Below are 17,352 nucleotides of genomic sequence, written 5' to 3' on the forward strand. Positions count from 1 at the left end.
TTTTGTTTTAAGCAAAAATTTGTGATTTGTAATACTCCCCGCTGAATGTCGGTCCAAACCTGAAAAGAATGGATTTTATCTTAAGCGTGAGAAAGGCCGAGTGTTGAACTCAGTTGGCGCAGCTGTCATCATTTTATCCGGTGTTAGGAAGCTGGCTGGGGCCGGGTTAGGCTGAGGTTTGCTTACACCCAGAGGACTGATTCTGGCTGGGTGTGCAGCTCCTGCTGAGAAGTCTGTCTGGCTCTTCCCTGGGTGCTTCAGTAACTCGAAAAATGCTTTTTTTGCTAGTTCTGGAAGTATATTACAGCTTAAGAGATCTATTTTATGCAAACTGTTAAGTATTTTTATTATTCTTTTTCCCATTTAGCTCCTAATAGGGCGCTGCAATGGAGGGAACGGTATCTGTCACGTTCCTTGCATCATTTTTCATGCTGTTGTGTGAAAGTTATCATCATGGAGTGGAGACGACTACTGTTGTGCAGACACTGGAGAGAACTTTCCCAGAGAAGGCAGCTGGCATTAACGATGACTTGGCAGGATTAAGACAGAAGCATCACCTTCAAGAACTTTTTAATCGTTATGGAGAAAACAACTCTCTGACGATTGAAGGATTTAGAAAACTGATCCAGAACATAGGTATAGATAAAATGAAAAGGATTAAAATAGATCATAGCCATGATCACGACCACGATCATCATCTTCATCATAACCATGTTTCCTTGAATAAAAACTCTGAGAAGACTGTTTGCCCGAACCACGAATCTGATGCTAACAAAGACCCCAGGAACAATCATTCAAAAGAACCTCATAAAGCAGAGAATGTAGACCATCAGCACAACTTTGTCCACAGTAAGAACACCATTAATGATATCACTGGCTCAATCAACACTACTCCCACAGATGGCAGTTCTGAACTGCAGAATTTAGAACCTGCAGAAAGCAAATCTGTTGCTCATGTAGGCCTGTCTGGCTCTAACACCATTAATATCACGAATGGAAGCAGTACGAATTGGCTTGTGAACACCAAGGCCAATGATTCTCTTGTCTCTGCAAAGGAATTGGAAAAAGGAAGTTACCTGTATTCTAAACTTAAGAACCCAAATACCCAAGAGGTGAGACACTCTAATGTGTTCTGGGAACTGAGGTCCATTGGGAGCATTGTTATGGCTTATTTGCAGGGAGCTTAATGTTTAACTCAATCCAGGCTTTGTAGTGTGATTGTGTTTGTAGTGAAAACATGGAACAATAGCTCTTCTTGAATCTTAACTCTCTGCTTGGAAAAAATGTTACGATTGTGAGCTCAGAAAATACATACACTGTCTCGTTTATGTAATAATCTTAATTTTTTCTTAGAAGGGAATATGTATTTTTATTAAATATAAACATTTGTTTTCATATTCTAAAATATACAGTGAAATTGAAGAACTGTACTTAGACAAGTATACACATGTTAGCAGCACTCTGTAGGGAAACTTCCTTTACTTTGTGCAAGAGCAGCAAGGGAAGTTCAAGTGAATCCTCAAATACTGTTCTCCTGAAATGAATTTCTTGCTATGTAAGTGCAGCCAAACAGCCGTGTGCACGTATGACTGCATCTGTAGAGCTTACACTTTTCTGCCCATGGGCAGGAAATAAATAGTGTGTGACTCTGATTTTGAATAACTGAAGAAGAGAAGTTTGCTGGAAAATGATGCCTGTTATTTTAAGATAGTAAAAATGAGTGCTGATAAAAACAATTGTTTTGTTGCAGACAGTTCTGTTACACAATCTTTCTCCATTAAGAGCATTAAAAAGCAAGTGTCCCTCTGATGCCTTAGTGGTACAGTTATTCTAGTTAATTCAGAGCAGGTATGTGCAGCATTTGATTCGTGGGTGCTGTACCTGTAATAGCATTCTGCAGAACAGAGCAGAAGTGTTGCTGCGGGAGTTGAGGGTATCTACTGAATCCTGTAGGTCACAGAGTGGGAAGTTCCTTATTGGAGGAAGCGTGTGGTGATAGTGCTCTGTGTGAGACCCTCCACAGTAATGACATGTAGCAAAGCTAAAGACTTTTTTCTGTTACTTCCGTATCCTGCCTCTAAAAAACAGTCTGAAGTGTTAGGTTTTTTCTAATCTGAAAACAAACCATCTGTCCTACTTATGCTGAGCATGTGTGATAATCACGCATTATCTGTCAGCTCACCTTCTGGGCCAGAAGAGAGGATAAAGGTGTAGTTCTTACTGAATTGATTTGTTACTCTTCTTTAATTACTGTCAGTTTAGCACTGGTCATGTGGGGTTGCTATTGATTTCAGTGGGATACACGTTCATTTTAAGATGCAGTCTTATGATTCTAGCTAACTTTAAGAAATGTCTTTCCACAGTGCTCCAGTGCATCAAAGCTGATGCAGTCCCATGGAATAAGCACTGAAGTATTGTTGTCTGCCACAGAATTTAGCTATCTCTGTCCAGCTCTTATTAATCAGATCGATGGGAAATACTGCATAGTCCATGCAAGCAGTGAAAAAGCTGAAACTCCTCCAAAAGGTTATTCTCTGCAAATAGGTAGGTTATTTTTTCAGTATGGAACAGATACCTGCTCGAAACCCATGTACGTTAGTTATAAATTTCAGAAACGTATTTCAAAACTGAAAGAAGCTTCTGGTTTTCTTTTGGCACTTCTTATCACATGTAGACATAAATCTTTATGGCCCACTGCTTGCTAATATCTAATCAGATGATAAGAGTATTGATTTAAAAAGAAAAAAATGTTAAGCAAACAATATCTCACGTAGCAGTTGTTTACTTTTTTTTTTCCTTTTAACAGCTTGGATTGGTGGCTTTATATCCATCTCAGTCATCAGTTTCCTTTCTTTATTGGGGGTTATACTGGTACCTTTGATGAATCGTGTGTTTTTCAAGTTTCTTCTAAGTTTTCTTGTGGCATTGGCTGTGGGGACTTTAAGCGGAGATGCCTTCTTACATCTACTACCACACGTAAGTATGAATTACTGCTTCATTAATTATTTCAAAAGGGACACGCTAACAACTGGTTGTACCTATTAGTGGTAGTTTTGTTAATTAATATATGCTGGTAAGTTAGATTATTTAATAGAAATATTTTTTCTCCTAATAACCACCTCTTTGGAGCTGTTTATATAATTTCTATCGGTCTTACAGTGTAAATCTTCACACCCTTTTCTCTCCAGCTGTATCCTGTTTTCTCAGTCATTCATGCTGCTGAATCACTCTGTTTGTTGCCCATAAATGTTTTTCTAGTCTCATACTGCAGTGCCATCTCTTTTTCCTCTGTCATTCGTGAACTTTATAGTCAGCAGAAATAGTTCTGTGCTCTTTAAATGGGGAATAGAAAATCCAGTGTCATGTTATCAGGCACGTGTGTTGGTTGCTTAATGTTTTTTATCAGAATTGAATGTTTCTGAAGTCCTAGAAAAACATTACTTGATAGTACTGCTGTCGTTTCATAGCTTCATCTGTAATATGGACAATGAAATTGGAATATGTAAGATTTGTGAATTTCTTGAAGCTCTTAAATGCATTTCTAGACCCAGCTTTCAGGTAAGATGTATTAAACCACAGGTTTCAGAGCCCTGTGTATTCTTAGGGTTTATTTCTGTTAGTCTTGATCTTTCCATGTGAGGTCACTGAAAACCTCAGTGTGTGTGTGTGTGTGTGTGTGTGTAAATGTGTATGCATGTGTGCCTTGAACCTACAGGTAACTTCAGTGGGAGAATGGACACAGGACTGTTCTCCGTAGTTTCTATCAAGACATTTTCCTTGTAATTGTTTGAGGTTGTATCTGGGGCCTTTATTTGCAATTGCTAAGTCTGTACTCAGGATTTGAGGAAGAAAATGTGCAGAAAGCTTTGTATTTTTCATTTGTTGACAATTCTTCTGAATATAACGATTTTCCCATTTGCTTCTGCCTTTAGTCTCATGGAAACCACCGTCATCACCATGAAAAGCCTCTGCTTGAACAAGGCAAAGGTCCTCTGTTCAAGCATCTTGTTTTTCAAAGTACGGAAGAGAGTGCTTACCTGGATTCTACATGGAAAGGGCTTACAGCGCTGGGAGGCTTGTATTTCATGTTTCTGGTGGAGCACTTGATCACTTTAATAAAGCAGTTTAAAGACAAGAAGAAAAAGGTAGAGAAACTATTACTTTGAATTTGTTGCATTGCACAATGACTTCTGAGTATGCTTATAGAAACAGGGTTGTGTATATTGTTATCGGATATAATAGCAATTGCTGACTTGATTAGTGCTCTATTTTATTTCTGTTGGCAACACTGATGCTTTCAAACTAGACAGTGGGTGGGGTTTTCTTTTTTTTTTTCCTTTTTTTTTTTTTTTGTAGTCATGTTTGGGAAGAGCTCTGAGCTATCTCAGAATCACAGAATTGTAGGGATTGGAAGGAACCTCTAGAGATCATCTAGTCCAACCCCCCTGCCAAAGCAGCTCGCTAGACCAGGTTATCTCCTTAACCAGACAGGTAGTATGTGTGAATTGTTTAATAAGTGAACAGCTTTGCTTTAAGTTAGAGATTTAAGAAGTTATTGTTCACTATTGATTTCCTTCTGACTTCAAGGAGATTATTAACTGTATAATATTACATTAATATTATATAACTTTCTTTAAATTGTTCTTCTAAATCTCACACCGGATGAAATAAGATGGCCTTGTGCTGCTATTGCATTACTGCTGAGGGAGCACTTCCACAGGATGTGTAAGGGCAGCAGTCACTCCTTAAACAACTCAGCATCTGACTGCACTGTAGAAGCTGACAGAAGGTGATATTATTAGGTAGCATTCTGCTTGAAAATACCATTTTGCAAGTGCCCTTTCTCTCTCAAAATGGTAGAGCAACACAGCCTTCACATTACTATGCTGTGTTTTATGTGGAAGGTGTAAATAATTGATTTTAGTGGGTTGCAAACACTGGATTGGCAGATTCAATGAGGAAGTTGTGTAAGCTCTTTCACTTGGGTCCCAGCAGGTTCTGTTGGTGTGGTTGTTACTGGAGTAAGCAAAAGTAACTGTGAATGACAGGATCACTTCAGACAGGATCACTTAGCTGTCTTTAGTTAAATGTACTTGCAAGGAGATGATGTGAGGAGTTCCAAGTAAAGTCAGTATTTTCTGTATCCTATCTCAACCACTGAGAATGGATTTCCTGTTGGACTAAGGCACAAGGCTTTTTAGATCAGATTTAGGCCATTGATCATAAACTCTTGGTATACTGACATGAGTGAGCGACAAAGATTTTTACTTGGCTTTTCTCCAGTACCCCAGCATTAAGCATTACACTGATATTACAGAACTAGCCGAGTAGCTCTTGTTCAGTGTATTTCTATGTTTTTTCACTTATCAAAGGAACCCTTCTGTTTAGTCTTTTCACAGAAATACATGGTATTTACTTATTTGTGTTCATTTTTTCACTCCTTTGGAGCCTGGAGAACTTCTATATTTTTACTGTTCTTAAAAGAGTTTCTAATGTTCCTCTTCTGCCTCCTTTATATGGCTTCCATGTTGTCCTCTTTCTGTTCAGGCTGCATAAATGTTGTGAATATAATGTTGCTCATGTATATCCTGAAAAATAAGTAAAATATTCATAACTACAGTATTTTCTTTTGGAATAAGAAAAAAAATGAAGATGATGGAGAAAGTAAGAAGTTTTCAGCGAATGAAGAAAAGTTAGATACAGATGATCGTAAGTCTCAGTCATATCACTGCACAGTTGTTCTTGTGCAACAGCACAGCTTAAAATAAATACTGTATCTGATTGCTGGCAGTTTATTCTTTTGATTCTTACTGTAGGTTGAATCCCTACCTACTTGTATCAAACCTTTCTAAAAGAAGGTAGTGGATTCAGTTTAGAAATGAATGCTTTGAAGTCATTCTGAGAAGCTCATGCCTGTTGCATATGTAGAATACCTGATGACTTCAACCCTTCTCGTATTAGACTGCTAGATGTTGTATACAGAAGTCCAAATAATAGACCGTGCATATTTTGTCCTTTTATTTTTCTGGTTTGAATATTTATTCTTCAAGTTGATAATCCGTAAACCAAGATATTAAAGTTCTTGGTCTGCAAATGGTCAGGTGTCCCAAAGGTCCTGTTGTAAACAAAGCCACACCTCACTAGGTTATTTGTTGGCTCTTGAAGCTAAGAGCAGCTTCCAGTTGTTTTTTTCAGGAAGTAATTTTATGCCCAAAGGAAGAGATCTCAGCAATGCAGGAAAGGAACTGCAGGGGAGGAATGTAACAAGCGTTGAGAGTTTGTCAGTTAAAATAGTCAATGTGAATGTGCTGCTAATGTTCATATGAGGGCACTTAACATTCTGTGTTAATATTCCTGTGTGTATATTTTCAGGTGTTGAAGCTTAATGAGTTAATTATTTCTGTACAGAATGCAGCAAAGTTGCCAAAGCCTTGTATGATGTAATCTTGTTCTCTGCGTTCTTATCCTTTAGCCCAAAGATGAGTTGATGATGTATGCATTTCAATCTTGTTCCATTTGAACTACCAGCTTTCACACTATGAAACTTGAATGTAGGGCCTTATTCTGTTGTACTTAAGTTGCACTGGGTCTTAGATGAAAAGTTTTTTTTTTCTCTTCTTTGATTTTTTTAAGAGACATCTGTGACCATTGTGTATGGGACAGCTATAGTGTTAGGAAACAAAAGATTTTTATTGTTATGACATACGAATTTTCCTTAAAATATTATTCAAACAAACATTGCTTGTGGAAGCATTTGGTACAGCACACTGGGTTATCAACTTTAACTTTCAGGCTTGCTAATTTTTTTTCTTTACTGTATCACTTATTCAACTTGTTTATTTTATCTTTGCGTCCTGGATGACTTTAAAAATATATAATATTATGCTCTGGGTTTTTGTAACAGGGTCTGAGGGCTATCTAGGGACAGACTCACAAGATCCATCGCCCTTCATTTCTCAGCAGCCAGCTGTTCAAGAAGAAGAAGAAGTCATGATAGCTCACTCTCATCAAGAGGAGGCTGACAGTGAATATGTATCCAGGGGCTGTAGGAACAAATGTCACTCTCATTTACACGATACTCTTGGACAGACAGATCATCTGAGTCATCACCACCACGACTACCATCACATTCTTCATCACCATCATCATCAGAACCATCATCCACACAGTCACAGTCAGCGCTACTCACGTGAAGAACTGAAAGATGCTGGAATAGCAACTCTAGCGTGGATGGTGATTATGGGAGATGGACTGCACAATTTCAGTGATGGCCTAGCAATTGGTAAGTGTTAGCTTGGACTCTGCAGTTCTGTCAGGTGTGATTGTAGTAAGGTGTTGCTGCCGTGTGTCTTTGGTTAGGAATGTAACTAGTTAGGTTTAAAACCTGACGGTAAGGTCAGATTCTGTGCTTTGCAGGTCTGGCTTTGCCTGTTCTGGACCCTGGTTACATGTGCTGTGTGAGTTCCCCTAGTGCACTGGAGGGCTGGGAGACAGGAGCCTTGTGTCAGTCTATGTTAGCGTGAAGATTACCCAGATGGATTAAACAGTATATCTAACTGTTGGGCAGTAAAGCTGCTTACAGCACAATGAATTTGGCTCAGGGCTTTGTGTTCTCTAAGATGCTATTGTATAGCATTCCCATCACATCCTCATTCTTAGATCTTACTGTCCCCCCAAAAAAGGGGGCAATATTGTGGTAGTTCTTCCTCATGCTTCCACAGATCTTCTGTGGAAGGTTAGTAGTGCTCTTTATGTTCTAGCAGTGTGTAAGTAGGACACTAGTTAACAACTGTCGAAGCTGTGGAGGGTCTGGAGCACAGGCCTTATGAGGAATGGCTGAAGGAGGTGGGATTGTTCAGTCTGGAGAAGAGGAGGCTGAGGGGAGACTATTGCTCTCTATAACTACCTGGAGGGAGGTTGTAGTGAGCTGGGGGTCAGCCTCTTCTCTCCTGTAACTAGTGATGGGATTTGGAGGGAATGGCTTTAAGTTGCACCAGGGGAGATTCAGTCTGGATGTTAGGAAATACTGCTACGCCAAAAGAGTGGTCAGGCACTGGAATGGGCTGCCCAGGGAGGTGGTGGAGTCACTGACCCTGGAGGTATTAAAAGAACATTCAGAAGTTATGTTGAGGGTCACGGTTTAGTGAGGACTGGTGATCAGAGGTCGTTTGGGCTGGATGATCTTATAGGTCTTTTCTAACCTTGGAGATTCTACAATTCTTCTTAGGAAAATATTTTAAAACATTTTGTTTTTCTCAAATACTGATCTTGATTAGCTCAAAATCTTGCTGGTAGTATTTTTTATTTCAGTAAAGTTTAATTATACTAAAGGTGGTACGGTGTTATGAATGTAATCAAAATGCCATCCTTTTTGTTCAGACTCCTTTCTTTCCCATTGTGTTGTAGTCTTTAGTCTTTTCTGACAGATCTTTAACAGAAATCCCTTTTTAGTGTGACGAAGGAACAGAGTAACGTTAATGTTTTGGTCTCCTGGAGTTATGCTCACATCTTGGAGTCTCCTTCTTTCTAGTAAGAAAGATGGTAAAACTAAGTTATAGGAAGTGAAATTAAATCAGTAATTGGCTTTAGTTCCTATGCCAGTCTTTCATGTCTTAATTTCTGAAGTCAGCATCTAATGGGTGGGGCTTTTTTTTTTTTTAGTTATTGGACTCCTTTCCAGCCTGTACAGCGCACTAGAGTCAGTTGAGCAGGAACTGTCTTTCTGTAAATTGTACTGCATAGTCAAGTCCATTCTTGTTTGAGGAGAAAGCTCAATAGTAACTATTTTCTCACAGCAGTATTTGCAGTTGTTTGGGTTCAGTCAATTGAAAGGATAATGTGAAAAGGAGACCTTCTGATTTAATCTTCTATTTTTTTTATTGAAGTGTGGAGTGTGAATTTTATAGCAGATGACTACTGAATGTGTAGTAGAAGAAGGATTTGCATTCAAATTATGTGCAGAATCAATTATCTCAGCGTTGGGGGTGGGGTTGAAAATGAGCTATGATTTAATAGTTCTGAAAAGAAACTATGAGAGGCTTATAAAAGCTTATAGAATAAGTGAGAACAATAGCCTTTAAAAGTTCTGTAGTGTCCAGAGTAATGAAAATGGGGATTTTCTTTTTTAATTTTAAGTTCTGTATGTGTTTAAAAATATTATGAACGCCACCTATTGATGTTTTGTCCATACTACTTATATAATATTTATGCTTATTTATATGAAGATGTAAATATTTCCTGTGAAGACAAGTGGAGGGCGTTCTGGCTGAACCTGTGTTTGTTTGTTTCATGTGATTGCTATGGATACCTTCCATCTGTTATTTCTTCCCTTCTATCTCTTGTGATAATTACGTAGCAGTGAGATTTAAGAAGTGCTTTTATATTTCCATCAGAGCATGGAACAGTTGCATCTGACTAACCTTTATGAAATTATGTTCTGTGATTTGAACTTTTCTGTATAGCTTCAGCTATGTCACTAAAGTGCAGAATGCTGTTTACTTCCATGCTAACACTACCTATATTTTTAAGTAACTATTAAATCAGCTTATTGAAGAGGATGTCATCATTCAGATGCATTAATCCAGTCTTTCGTTTGCTAAAAATGTGTTAAAATATTAGTAGTCAGTGGAAAATAAAAACAAATATTTCCATTCTTAAGCTTCTCTTTTGGTTGTTATGTATGTGTGCAGTATAGAGCTTTTTCAGCTGCTTAGGTAGTTGCTAACACAATCAAGTTTTGTATGGTTTGCCTTTGTGGTCACAGAATTATATTTACCTTTTGTGGCTTAGCTGGACTCTTGTATTTTTACTTTCTTCCAATAAGACTTTACTGCCTTTATAGAATGTCTTCAATATAGAGGAACTCTTAGATTATTGAGGATGCAGGCATGGTAGGAGGTAATTACCTTCTGCTTTCCTTATCTAGTCTCTTCAGGAACTGAAGCCCAGTTTAATTCTGATGAGGTCTCCTGTCTTAGGAGATAACTGCAGCTATTGTCTCTCTCAAAATCTGACTCAGAAACTATAAAGCAATTTTTAGGAGAAAACAGACTGATGTGTAGAAGAGATTGATAGTTTTCACTAATAGCCTCTTTAGCTAGTCAAGTAGCAGTAACTTGTCACTTACGTGTTAATTACTGTGTAGACTGCTATGACTAAGTGTTTTGGAGTACTGTGTGAAATATTCCTGTTGAGGTCTTAAATCAAAATAGCTTTAGTCTTGCACGCTGCTGCTCACTGAATTGAACTTTGAAAATAGCCATGTCCAGCCTGAAGCTCCTGGTTGTAATTTGCAGCCTCCCTGACTTGGTACCTATTACTGCTTTGAAGAGCTAGGCTCCTTCGTTGTATCGGCACTGAAGGTGGCTGTAGGCTGCTGTTAGTCCTAGTGAAGGAAGGGGAGGTTAAATAAGCACAGCTTCCTTGAGCTTTTAGACCACATACCGTAGGCTTCTGATCTTCTTGTAAGCCTGTGGGCAATATTCACATCCACCTTGAACTGTCTGTTGTAGTTAGTCTGCATCGCTCTGTGCCATATCAGTTGAGCTTTGGTGATGTCTCCACACCATCATCAAGGCAGGCTCCAAGCAGTGACTTCCCTGGGCAGCAGCTGTGGTTGGCAGGTCTGCCTCTGACATCTGCCCTGTGTGGGAGGGAATTACCTACTGCTGTGAAGTGTTCTTGTAGTGTTGGCCCTGATTTGACCATGCGAAGTGCTGGGTGAATATTCTGGGCTGAGCACTCAATTTTTCCTCCAGCTGTTGCAGGAGATATGACAGTTTTGCCTGGGTGGAAGCTGCTGGAGTACTGGTGGAGAGGTGGGATTCTCTCCTGTGGTCTTACAGCTGTTGTAGCTGTCCCTCTGCAGGCCCTACTCCTGGGTCCCCTGTGTGCAAAGCACTACAAATGACCTTGGGCCTCTTATTGGGTTTATTTCAGAAATTAGTGAAATTTGGTTTGCTTTAGAGGATTAGAGGGTATTATGTTGCTTTGGGTTGACATTAATTAGTCTTAAACAAAAACTCCTCAGTGACACTTGTAAATGCTTGGTGAAGCAAAAAGATTGGGTGAGAATCACTGTGTGTCCTAACCTAACAAGGAGCTGCAGCAGTGTGTCTGCGCTTGATGACTATGACCTAATGTCTTTTTTCTGTCTTTTTGTAGGAGCAGCATTTACTGAAGGCTTGTCAAGTGGTTTAAGCACGTCTGTGGCTGTGTTTTGCCATGAATTACCTCATGAGTTAGGTAAGACCCAAATATTTCAGTATGCTGCAGCTACCTGGCTGCTCACACATGCACTCTGGGAAATTGTAATTTTATTCTGTGGTACAGTATGGTTTTCTTATTAGAAAACTTCAGCCATATCAGGGTGTCTACTTGAAAATATCATAAAATACTTGCTTTTTCAAGTCTAAGTGATTGAAATTCATGACAGTAGTTTCTTACAGGAATGCACATAAGTTTATTATTATGTATTAAGACCTGCTCCTGAGAGCAGGACTTGACTTTTTGGTTGAACTCTGGGAGAAAAGTGGCTCAGAAGAGACCTTTTTGCTCTCACAATTTCCTGAAAGGAGGCTGTGGTGAGGTGGGGGTCCTGCATCATTATTGACAGGACTAGAGGGAATGGCCTCAAGCTGTGGCAGGAGAGATTCAGGTTGGATGTTAGGAAAAATTGCTTTTCTGAGAAAGTGGTCAGGCTCTGGAAAGGGCTGCCCAGGGAGGTGGTCTTGGAGGTGTTGCGACATGCTTAGATGTTGTACTAAGGGGCATGGTTTAGTGAGGAAATACTGGTGGTAGGTGGATGGTTGGACTGGGTGATCTTAGAGGTCTTTTCCAGCTTTGGTGATTCTGTGATCTTCTTTCCAATTGTTGAAGCATTTTGAACGTTTAACTGATGTTTCTTTCTTAGACACCGTGGTCTTACCTGGTGTACAGAATGAGGAAAGAACAATTTGCTTACACTTTCTAAGGTTTAATCCTCTTGAAAGTAGAATGTTAATTTCATTTAACAGAGCTTGTAAACCAGCACATGTATATCAAACCATTTATGAAATGATGTGTCTGGCTCTCTGTACAATCATGTTGTAGAACTAAATTACTTTCTGTGGAGAACAAATGTGGTTTTATGGCAGGGAAGAAATTATCTTGTTTGTCTTAATGTATTAATTCCAAAGGAATCGTGCAACTTGCATTAACTGCACATACAAGGTGTAGTACAACATAAATTCATGTTACACATCCAGTGCTTTGGATTAAATGTTGTATTTGCTTTCAGACCAGAAATTCTTCTAAAATTTAAATCCTGCTCTTTTGACCAATGCAGAAAAGCCACTGTGAATACCTTGTTTAACAGAGAACATGGAACAATGTAGGAATGCCAGAACAAATTGGGCTAGCTAATGTTAACTAGGGAAGAAATTGGGTCATCAATACTGTTCTTAATGCTAAGCAACATTCATAATATTATACCAGTTAAGATTAACTGTATTGTCTTGTGGGAAAAGCTGTTGTAACAAACTTTTCAACTCGTCTTTGGAGACTGCTTTGGATTTTACCTGGAGAGAAGGTACTTTTTTCTTTTTAATAAAAATTAAATAATTTTGTTTCCAGATAATTATCTTTCATTATTTTACTCTCCTTTGTTTAGATACATTCTACTGATTTTAAAACAGATTTCTGTCCTGAATGATGAGAGATCTTGCTGGCTGGTAACCTATCAGGCTTTCAAACAAAATTAAGGCATTAAGAATTGCTTACAAAATAGTGAAGATTTTCTAAATTTAAGAAAGCTACATTTAAAGTATAAAGAAAAGTTGCCAAGTGAAAGGAATTGGCTTGGTAGCTCTGTTTTATGCAATTAAATGGGAATGCTTTGTTTAGAAACTAACTTGAGATGCTCATACATATGAGGTAGTGCAGTGTTGGTTAAAATACAAACTCTGCTAAAAGCTTTTGCTTTCTGAAGTCATGAATCCTCAAGGCTGTGAATGTACTGCGCTTCTGTTGTTCTTGTGTACTTTTAATTTTTTTCCCACTGTTTTCTAACTTCATGAAGAAAAGCAGAAGGCAAATGACAACAGAAATCACTTAATCTCATAAGAATGAGGAAATATAGGACACTGCAATAGCTTCCTGAGGGTGTAAATGTCTGTTTTGTTTTCTCCTGCTGTAGGAGACTTTGCCGTACTTCTAAAAGCTGGTATGACTGTCAAGCAAGCTGTGCTTTACAATGCTTTGTCAGCAATGTTGGCCTACCTTGGAATGGCAACTGGGATACTTATTGGTCATTATGCAGACAATGTTTCCATGTGGATATTTGCACTTACTGCTGGCTTGTTCATGTATGTGGCACTTGTAGATATGGTAAGTGGTTGTGTTTTACCTATCCAGTGTTACATGTAGCATAGTTTAAGAATTAATGTCAGTTGAACTTCGATCATAAAGCCTTTCACTGTCTCTCCCTCAGCATTTTTTTTTGTTGCTTAAAGGTACTAAGAAAGTGCTCAGTTAAATACTGCTTTTAGTTAGATTACTGTTGGTGCAGAGTGTAGCAGGTGGTGTGCAACTCGTAGACTAGCTGGCTCTCTCCACCAACAAATGTGGTTTGGATTTTGCAGCAGATCATTAGTGCTTCTTTTGGTGAAACTATGACTGTAGTAAAATCTGTCCTGCATCTCAGGGTTAGGTTTGTACAGAAGTATTAAGCACTTAATGTCTGTTCATGGCAGTTTTACGTCGTTTTAAGAATAGAATGCTTGTTGTGGCTTGATGAAATCAGGTGGTAAGTAAGCCAGCCATTTACTCCCAAGTATAATTAAGGCGTCAGCATAATTATCATGAAAACAGTAATTAGACCACTACCAGCTTGGTGTGTGTAAATAGCTTACGTGAAAGTAGGCAGATAATATTACTTGCATTGAGTGACACCTGAAGTAGTATTAACGCAGCCAACAGCAAAGTCTTGAGGAGTGAGACTCAGCCTCCATGTGCCACATCATTGAAGAACTGTTCTAAATGACTGTTCATTTTGAAGGCATTTAATGCTCTCTTGTTTGTTTAGGTGCCTGAAATGCTCCACAATGATGCCAGTGATCACGGATGTAGTCGCTGGGGATACTTCCTGTTACAGAACGCTGGGATTCTCTTGGGTTTTGGGATAATGCTGCTCATCTCAGTGTTTGAACATAAAATTGTATTCAGCATAAACCTGTAATCTTTATTGCTGGGGTAGAGCTTGGTGTTAAGTTATAACTGGTAGTTGTTGTTTTTTTTTATTCCATAACGGAGGGGTACGCTTGGTATAGTCTAGGTATTTCTGTTGGTGTGTTTTGTTGTTGTCCTTGGGTCTTTCAGTCCCCCCCTGGCCCTTCTCTCTCCTGTAGCAATGAGAACTGTAAGGATTTCACTGGGAATGTAGTATTGCGTACGGTACCGTGGCAAGACAAACTCAGTAATTCATTGTGAGTGCCAAATCTGTTAATGCAGTATCACCTGTGGTGGGGGCCGAGGTGTTTTTGTGAGTTTATTTACTTTATGTAAATATATGCAACAGTGGCTTTTTTTTTTTACTTCATGGTTTTGTTGGTATAAAGAAATGAAATGTCAGTGGTTCTTATTCTAGCACAATTGCAAACAGTGAACAGAGAGCACAGTGAGCAGTGTAAAACAAGAAAGATGTGCATGGGTAATGTGGATTTATACTGGTAGAAGCTGATCTCTGTCCACCTTGTATACAGGGGGTGGCAGATGAGCTCACTCCATCCTCTTGGTGCTTCTCTTTGTGGATTCTGTTTTCTGTTCCAGTTGGTTTTGACTGCAAATGATTTCACGTGAAATCGTTTGATTGAAGCATTTGTGACAAGTATGTCTTACCTGTTTCATCCCTACTGATGGCAGTTACTCTTCACTGATTCCTCAAATTGGCAACAGCAGTACAGCTATTACATCGTAAAAGCGTGGCTGTAGCTGTAGTGTACTTGAATGCCATTAAAGAGACTTTTAAAGTAGTGCTCTATCAAATTTATGCTGCCTGAAATGGCAAAGTTATATCACTGTGTTTGATATCAAGGGGAATCGTGTTAGTAGCAGTCCTTTGCTACAACAGCCTTCCTGATTTGGTTTGGGAAATGGGAGGACTGGGAGAGCTGACTCCTAGTTCTGCATAATAACATACAACAAAGCTGTGCTTGCAAAGCAGTTACAGCTAAAGCTGGAGGATCCAAAAAGCGAGCTTTTTGACAGTGCGTGTAGGGAAGCAGCATATGAGGAAAAACAGTGTGTACATAAGTATGTGGTTTGAGCCTTAACTATTAAGCCTTAATACTCCAATCACCCTAAAAGTATCCCTAGGAAGGAAAGATGAAAAAAAACAGTTGTCAGAAACCTAACAAAAAGTCACCAACAGCCAGCATCCTGCATTTACTGCTCTGCAGAATTTGCAGGAAGTGTGGGCATCACATTGTTCCTTTTATACATGAAGATATGCTATCTTTATTTCTGGTTTTAAGTTATTGAGTTAATTAGTTGGGTCACAGACAAATTCTTTACCACTGCTTCAAATCTTCAGCTGAGTAGAAAACTTGAACGAAGAGGAAGTATTTGATGATCTCACGTCTGATGAGTTAAAGCAGTCTGGCATATGGTGGTCTGTCATTAAAATGAAAGCCAAATCTGTCACATCAGAAACGGATGTTTGGAGTGAATTGAAAGATTTGTGGGATTTTTTTGTTTGTTTTTAACAGGCTGAGTACCAAGGCCTGCAGGCAGGGTGTTGTTAGCTATTCTTCCCCCTTTCATTCTTTACTCGGGTTAACTGGACAGATTTGTTTAAACTTTCTTTCCTCAGTGGTGAAATACTGTACTATCGGTGTTTCTCAAGGAAGCCAAAATAACTGGTGTAGACCTGTTAAGGTTTTGATACCTGTGCCAGAGCTCATACTGAAGGCTTAAATAAGAATAGATTTTTCAGACTTTTCTGTGGTGAGTAGTTACCCTTTATTTTTTTAACTCTAAAATAAGCAGTGGCTTGAACTTCATTTCTGTGCTTTTTTTAAAAGGTCAGGTATCAATCTCTCCATAACAGTGGAAAATCACCAAAGGAAAATTAGTGTGCTTGGTAAAATACTTACAGCATCTGAATTGGAAGCAGAAGAAAAAGGAGCAAACCAAAGCCCACTTTTCCTGTCCTGTGAGAGGTTACAAATCTAAAAGCTGGGAGAATTCTGCTGATGATTCCTTTCCCTTTCCCTTGAAAGCAGAGTGAGCAAAGCTCGTTATCATTCTCCAGATTGCCTGATCTGCATGAGGGACCTCAGCCTCAAAGGAAATGCTTCTTGAATATTTCTGTAGTCAGCATTTGGCCATTGCATTTGGAACAGGGTTTGTCATGTTTCCTTTGAAGTAAGGAGACAGAGGAAGGCTAATGCATCTTAAGGGGAGCACTAAAGTGTGTTGGGGTCTTATCAAACTCTAGCAAGTCTGCACGTTACAAACCTGCGAGCAGTTGTTAAGAGAGAAGAACAGGCTTCCCTTTTAGAGTGTTCATTTCATCTCTTACAAGAGTACTGACAAAATACAGGTGCCATCCTTTCCTTTCATCAAGTGCTTTACTTTTTCTTTATTCTACACTTTCTACCCTTCTGCCTTTTGGTTAACCCTCTGAACTTCCTTCAGTAGCACACCTCGTGGTGCAGAGGAACCATAGCATGGTACAACAGCCATCTGCTACGTTTTTGTAGCATCTCCTTGATCTGCCATTCTGTGCTACCTCTGCTGGTTCTCCCAGCAGACTGTTAGCTCACTTGAACTTGCTCTGAAGAGAAAGTAACTTCAGTTCCTTTCAAACAATCTAAATTCTTACGGAACTTGTGCCCTTACCTGTGTTAGGACCATTTTCAAACTGTCACAGCTAAAACTGTACCTACAGTCCCACAGCTGATCTTCCTATTTTCTTTGCTACCCTATTTGCTTGAATGTCCTTATCTTTGACCCATGGCAAGCTGTTCAGTTTCTGGCATGTGCACATCACTGCCACCTTCTTCTGAAAAACAAGTCCAAAAGAACACTCCCACCCCCTCACACACCCATGTCAAAGCTGAAACTTCCCTGCCTTGACTAGTTGTTGCCTTCTCTACTGATCTCTAACCTGAGTGGTCCCAATCAGTCCAGATCTTAGAACACAGTTGCTCTTCTTCGTCTGGATGTCTTTTGGTCTTGCAGAACTGCATTTGGATGTGTCTGATTTGGTCCTGTCCTGTTTTAAGTGAGTCTTGCCTTTCCTGGGGCAATTGTCAGAGCTGATATAATCCAGTTCTGACTCCCACATTGCTTCTTGTGAGCAAGATGTGTTCT

At 39.2% G+C, this 17,352-nt stretch overlaps 1 protein-coding gene across 1 annotated transcript; it reads left to right on the forward strand.

Moving 5' to 3' along the window:
• Positions 1-386: 386 nt before the first annotated feature.
• Positions 387-15,459, forward strand: SLC39A6 (solute carrier family 39 member 6). The gene is made up of 9 exons (XM_065751815.1): positions 387-1,112; positions 2,364-2,544; positions 2,807-2,976; positions 3,933-4,145; positions 5,640-5,709; positions 6,905-7,282; positions 11,164-11,244; positions 13,175-13,365; positions 14,063-15,459. Exons 1-9 carry the CDS (start codon positions 387-389, stop codon positions 14,213-14,215), a joined length of 2,163 nt encoding a protein of 720 aa, XP_065607887.1. The 3' UTR covers positions 14,216-15,459.
• Positions 15,460-17,352: the final 1,893 nt, after the last annotated feature.

Source organism: Cyrtonyx montezumae, unplaced genomic scaffold (assembly GCF_038088225.1).
Source record: "Cyrtonyx montezumae isolate F1298 unplaced genomic scaffold, pur_monq_1.0 scaffold_8, whole genome shotgun sequence".
NCBI classification, from domain to species: domain Eukaryota; kingdom Metazoa; phylum Chordata; class Aves; order Galliformes; family Odontophoridae; genus Cyrtonyx; species Cyrtonyx montezumae.

Excerpts from the sequence above, each read along its gene's own strand:
- SLC39A6 (XM_065751815.1), top strand. The coding sequence starts at position 387 with ATGGAGGGAACGGTATCTGTCACGTTCCTTGCATCATTTTTCATGCTG. Across the intron at positions 2,545-2,806 it reads AGGTTATTCTCTGCAAATAG|CTTGGATTGGTGGCTTTATA; the intron begins GTAGGTTATTTT and ends TCCTTTTAACAG. Across the intron at positions 13,366-14,062 it reads ATGTGGCACTTGTAGATATG|GTGCCTGAAATGCTCCACAA; the intron begins GTAAGTGGTTGT and ends TTGTTTGTTTAG.